Below are 5,929 nucleotides of genomic sequence, written 5' to 3' on the forward strand. Positions count from 1 at the left end.
TAGGTGGAGTGCAGTACTTACTAATCAGTAAATCTGTTGTATGGATACACCTCTGACATTAGCAGATTATAACAGTGTGTTGTGCAAATATAATTAACAGCCAGAGTAGAATATATGTCAGGGGCACATGACCTGTAATTACAGTTTATCTTTCAGACCATATTTTGTATACAGTATTTTCTTACGTCTTATTTTAAGTATAAGCCTAATAGCATAATATTAATTAGACCGTGTATTGCTATTATATGGTATTAGCAGCATTATACTCTGAATTGTTTCTTCTTCTCAGATGACATTGAACAACTGATCCCAATAGGGGACGTGTCTCAGGATAATAACCACTTTCCATATGCCTAAGGCCCCCTTCCAAGAGCCAGATTGGAGTAGGCCATATTTTAATAGGTTCGGCCCAGCCACCTCTAATGTGATTGTCCATTCGTTAAAAGAGGAAAATAACACAAATATGAAATATTATAGAAATATTATTTATATATAACTTATCTAACCAAAATGTCCCTTCCTTCTCACCCTTTATTGAGAAATATTTTTCTAAAATAGTAGATTTTTACATGGCTTCTGGATGTGACACCATTGCAAGTCTGCTTCTATACTAAAATAATACAAAGTGTGCCCAGAGTTTTAAACAAATTTGACAACTGAAAGTCATGCAGGAGATCATGGAAAATGACAGTCGGGATAATATTTATAATAACTTTTGTATTTAGGAACATTTTATAGAAAGTCTTGGAAATAATATAAATATGAATGGGTCAATACAATATCATTAGTGACTGATCTTGGAAATATCTTTAGCTTTATGCCGTAAATCTTTTGGCGCCTGTTAATATCCTTGCAATATACATCACTTGATTTACGGTATAAACTCATCTGATTTATGGTTGCTGTTTATAAGGATTAGCTTTATAAACTGACTGAATCGCCTGCTGGAAGTTCCCGCCAACCGCAACATAAAGTAACAAATTGCCAAATGTATTGAGCGAAGCTATCGGTCTAGATGCTATGTATGCCGCATGGATATGTTTTTCATATATACAGCCTACTGGATACAGTCGAGTTTCAACACGAATAGCTCTAAAAATATGTAAAGGTAAAAAACAAGCATAAAATACTACTAAAAGAATAACAACAAGACGACGAGCCTTTTTCTTGTGAGCATCGTTGGTATAAGGTCCATTTCCCAGACTGCAGTTAATGGCAGTATAGGAAAGAGTCACTACTAATAAAGGTATGGCAAATCCAATGGAAGTAAGGCATGCATTATACCAACGTACATTATATGTATCAAAGGACACCGCAAAGTCCATGCAAGCCACAGTATCTTGTACATCTCTCATGAGGACAACCATTGGAAGGACCTCGATTAGGGCAATTATCCACACAGCAGCACAAGCTATAACTGCCCATCTTCTTTTGTGGATCGAGTGAAACTTCATTGGATGAACAATGACGAAGAAACGGAAGATACTGAAGCAGGTAAGGAAAAGAATGCTGCCGTATAAGTTAAAGTGGAAAGCAACTCGGATAAGCTTGCACATAAAGTCGCCAAGAGTCCACTTCTCCTCATTCGCATAATTGTAAACCAAGAAAGGAAGACTACTGAGGTGGAGAAGATCTGTTATTGCCAAGTTCAACAGAATAATGATGCTGGTTCTCCATGGCCTCATCTTCATAACATATACTGAAATTGCAATAATGTTTCCTGGAAATCCAACTATAAAGATGATGCTGTACATCGTGGGTAGAAAGTATATTTTTATTATGCTGTCTACTAGAGGGTTTGTACAGTTCGCTGAGGCTGGTGAGGTGGTAGGCAAAAAGGTGGTGTTAAAGAAGTATTCGGATTCTGGAGGGTCTGTATAGTTTGTTAAGCCTTCTGAAGTGAGAGGAATAAAGGTGGAATTGAAGAAGTAATCGGATTCTGAAGGGTCTGTATAGTTTGTTGAGTCGTCTGAGGTGATAGGCATAAAGGTGGAATTGAAGAAGTATTCGGATTCATTATTTGCTGTCATTCTGTTGGGAAAATAGTATAATGAGCAGAATATGTAATTATATTTCCATATACATCATGTACAATATGTGCATTGTGATAATCTACAATGGGGGAGATTTAGTAAGTTCAATACCTCACAAAAAACATGTATTATGCGCTTTAGACTTTTTTTGCCTCTCGTTCAACTAGGGACATGGCTAATTAAAAAAGGGCATGCCTTTGTAGGACAGGGGCATATCTTAAAATATTGGTGCAAACTAAGCTAACCAATAGGTAGTGTAATACATGGTGCATATGTGGTAAAAATTATATGTCCCCATACCGGAGATTATCTGCCCATGTAAAGCCACTGAATGAGCGCAGATGCTATACTGTTGGCCAGCGCTCATTAGAACTAGCAAGAAATAGCCCATGTAAAAGAACTCTTCTATTAAACAGGGCTAGTAAAATCTGCTGCAATGCGCTTTTGTTCTCCTTTTTAGCAAAGTACAGTTCTGCAGCACTACTGAAGTGGACATTCCATCTCAGTCTTGGCACATGCATTCACATTGTAGTCTAGCTTGCATGCTCCAAGCAATCTGGAACTTAGATGTTTCTCATGGAGATCTTGATTGGATAAGCTTTAACAACTAATATCAAACTTGTAAAAACCTTAACAATAACAAGATGACTGGAAAATCTCCCAACATATATGATGACATGCCCATAAAATTTGGCCAACACATGTCAAAACAGTATCCTGTTGGCATATAGTTGGCCAGGATACATCGGAGAGGCTTCAACTGTATTGAAATTGCAGTTGAATGTTCATTTCCACACTTCTGCATACAGAAATAAGATTAGGGCCACAATGGGTATGTTTCTGAACACGGGACAAACAGGGGGATCTATTTTGGGGTGAAAGTTTTCATTCCTATGTATGCTGTACAAAAAAAACCTGTTTTTAAAATGACACAATTGCCCAAAAATGGAAATCGTAATTTTTTCCTACTGCCTTGCTTAGATTCATTCAAAGACTGTGGGGTCAAAATATGCAGTATACCCCTAGATGAATTCGGTAAGGGGTCTTGTTTTCAAAATAGGGTCATTTGTGGGGGTTCTCTGTCGTTTTGGCCACTCAAGGGCTCTACAAGTGGGCAATGGGGCCTAAAACACCTCCAAGCGACATGTCTATTCTGAAAGCCACTGGCTGCTCCTTTTGGTTTGGGCGCCCTTAGGCATACAGACATAAGATTAGGGCCATAATGGGTATGTTTCTGAACACAGGACAAACAGGGGTATCCATTATGGAGTGTAAATCCTCATTTTCATGTGCACTATAAAAAAAACCTGCCTTTAAATTGATGTATTTGCAAAAGTATGAAATTTTATTTTTTCTCCTCTAAATTGCATTAATTCCTATAAAAAAAAGTGGGGTAAAAATACTCCTGACCCCCCTTAGTGAATACATTAAGGGGTGTAGTTTTTAAAATTGGGTAATTTGTGGGGGTATCTATCATTCTGACACCCATGAGCCTTTGCAATCTTTGCTTGGTGCAGGAAAGCAAAGTGTTCCTCAAAATGTTGATAATCAATGTTAAATTTGTACGTTTCTTAAATGGTTTTAAAAAAATCAAAAGTTTTTCAAATGTGTGTTTAGAATAAAGTAAAGAGATGGAAATATATAACTTAGCAAAAGATTTCTATATTATGTTTGCACATATTTGAGAAATTGCAATTGAAAATGTGAAAAAATTATACTTTTTTCAAAATTTTCCCAATTTTGGCGCTTTTAATAAATATGCATAAATTCTATCGGTCTATTTTTACCGCCTAAATGAAGTACAACATGTGGTGAAAAAACAATGTCAGAATCACTTGGATATGCAAAACCTTTACGGAGCTATTCTATGTGAAAGTGAAACATGTCAGATTTCCAAAATTTGGCTCCGTCATTAAGGCGCAAACAGGCTTCACCACTAAGGGGTTAATCGATGCAACAGTAAACTACCATAAAGTTAAAGTTTCAATTTACGGTCTGACTTTTCCATTGATTCTACACTAGAAGCATGTTTTATTGTAGAATTACAATTATGTAGGGCATTTGAAGTATGGATATATAGTACGTATTGTGCTGTATAACTGCATATGTATCACAGTACTAGTACTATTTGATCACACAGTGCATGATGATCTCTGCTTTTTAATTGTAACCTGGATTTTCCCTTCCAATGATCTATTTCAGAATATATTTTACAAGATTTTTTCTCTTTATATGTGTTTTGAAGAATAGCTTAACACCATATACATGTGTATTTTCGAACCAGACAAGTATATGAAGTCCCTTGAAAATAACTATGATCTGCAATTTGTGGTTGTCATACAATCACTACATAATTGTATAAAAATGTTGCTCCTTATAAGAAAGAATAAAAAAATGGCACAATACCTGTCTCCAAATGATGTCCTGATGGATTTTATCACCCACACATTAGGACTGGTTATCCAGTAGAAAACCCTTCGGTAGTCATTTCACGGTGATAAAGCAAATAATCCCACAGGACAGATGTAGTGTACGTGCTACACAGACACAACACTCAGTTTCATATGAAAGTACTGCTTTGGTAGTCTTACCCCGCCCATTTACAAATGATGTTGACATGTTAATCATGATAGCTTTAATAATTATTATGGGAAGTGGTTCTCTGCTTGTATTTCTGCAGTGTTCGGCTCACTCTGACACATGTACCAAGCATGCTCTGTGCTTGTGAACCATGTGGTAATTTTCTGGAAATAAGAATAAAATAACATCAGGGTTATAGTGTAAAGTACATTTGTCAAAGATCAAGTGTCTCATTCCAAAACATGGACATAAATATAAAGCTGTTCCCAATTTTCCATCACATTTGCTCCAACTCCACTGGAAGTCCAGTAGATTTTAATACATGATAAATGTGAGTTTGGCCCCAAAAGAATTGGAGAGGTCATACACCAATGTTGAGTGATAACGCCTTGTTCAAAGTTGGCATTCCAGTTCATTCCCAATAGTTTCAGTAGAGTATGGTCCGTTTGCTTGTTGCCAAAATAGCAGTTCCATTACGTCCACCCCATAAGACCAGATCACAACCTTCATTAAACGTTGTCGCCCTGAGGGAAAATCCAGGCCTCGAATGTTAATATAATATCGCAATTGAAAACCAGTTCCACGTTCTGGGCAATCTCCCAAATGAACCAGAGGCAGCTTGGAATGTCACAAGAGACGCTATCCATGAAACCGCAAAGACCGTTCTTGGATACCGGTGTCCCCGTAGGCAGCCCTGGCTAATGGATGACACTAAGCAGGTCCTTAAAGCGAAGGCGAAAGCAAGCCTTAAAAACGACCAAGTGGAATGTAAGAGGCTGAAGGGTGTGTTCCGGGCAAAGGCCAAGAAAGACAGGGAGCGGTGCTATAATGCTCTGGCTGATATGCTGAGGAGGGTCTAAAGTCAAACAATCTAAGAGCAGCATACAAAGCAGTCGCCAGAATCCGAGGGTCCTCAGGGACCAGCCGGCATACGCCAATCCACAAATCCGATGGCAGCTCTTGTACCAACCATGACGAGACACTTCAATGTTCAAGGCTGGTGTGAACATTTCTCATCCGCCCTAAACCATCCACCAGCTAACCCGTCCCATGAGCTCGATGACCTCGCATCCGTTGCTGTGGATGACCATTCTGTGCCTACAGATGCTCCTTCACGGGAAGAGGTTCATTCTGCTATTCAGAAAATTAGATACGGACGCATGCCTGCTGAAATGTGCAATTGAGCCGATAAGCACTGCTTTACATCAACTATTTCTGCGCATCTGGTCTTGTGGTCAAGTCCCTGTCAAATGGAAGGAGGGCATCATCCTCGCCTTGTACAAGGGAAAAGGCCCAAAACCAACATGCACTAGCTA

The 5,929-nt window shown here is 38.4% G+C and overlaps 1 protein-coding gene across 1 annotated transcript; it reads right to left on the reverse strand.

The window, feature by feature from the left end:
• Nucleotides 1-269: 269 nt before the first annotated feature.
• Nucleotides 270-4,577, reverse strand: OXGR1 (oxoglutarate receptor 1). Its single transcript, XM_066593033.1, has 2 exons — nucleotides 4,440-4,577; nucleotides 270-2,031 (listed from the first exon to the last, which is right to left on the reverse strand). The coding sequence occupies exon 2, from the start codon at nucleotides 2,028-2,030 to the stop codon at nucleotides 894-896; it is 1,137 nt and encodes a 378-aa protein (XP_066449130.1). The 5' UTR covers nucleotide 2,031; nucleotides 4,440-4,577; the 3' UTR covers nucleotides 270-893.
• Nucleotides 4,578-5,929: the final 1,352 nt, after the last annotated feature.

Source organism: Eleutherodactylus coqui, chromosome 1 (assembly GCF_035609145.1).
Source record: "Eleutherodactylus coqui strain aEleCoq1 chromosome 1, aEleCoq1.hap1, whole genome shotgun sequence".
Taxonomy (NCBI): Eukaryota; Metazoa; Chordata; class Amphibia; order Anura; family Eleutherodactylidae; genus Eleutherodactylus; species Eleutherodactylus coqui.

Coding starts and splice junctions, on each gene's coding strand:
- OXGR1 (XM_066593033.1), bottom strand. CDS start 2,030: ATGACAGCAAATAATGAATCCGAATACTTCTTCAATTCCACCTTTATG.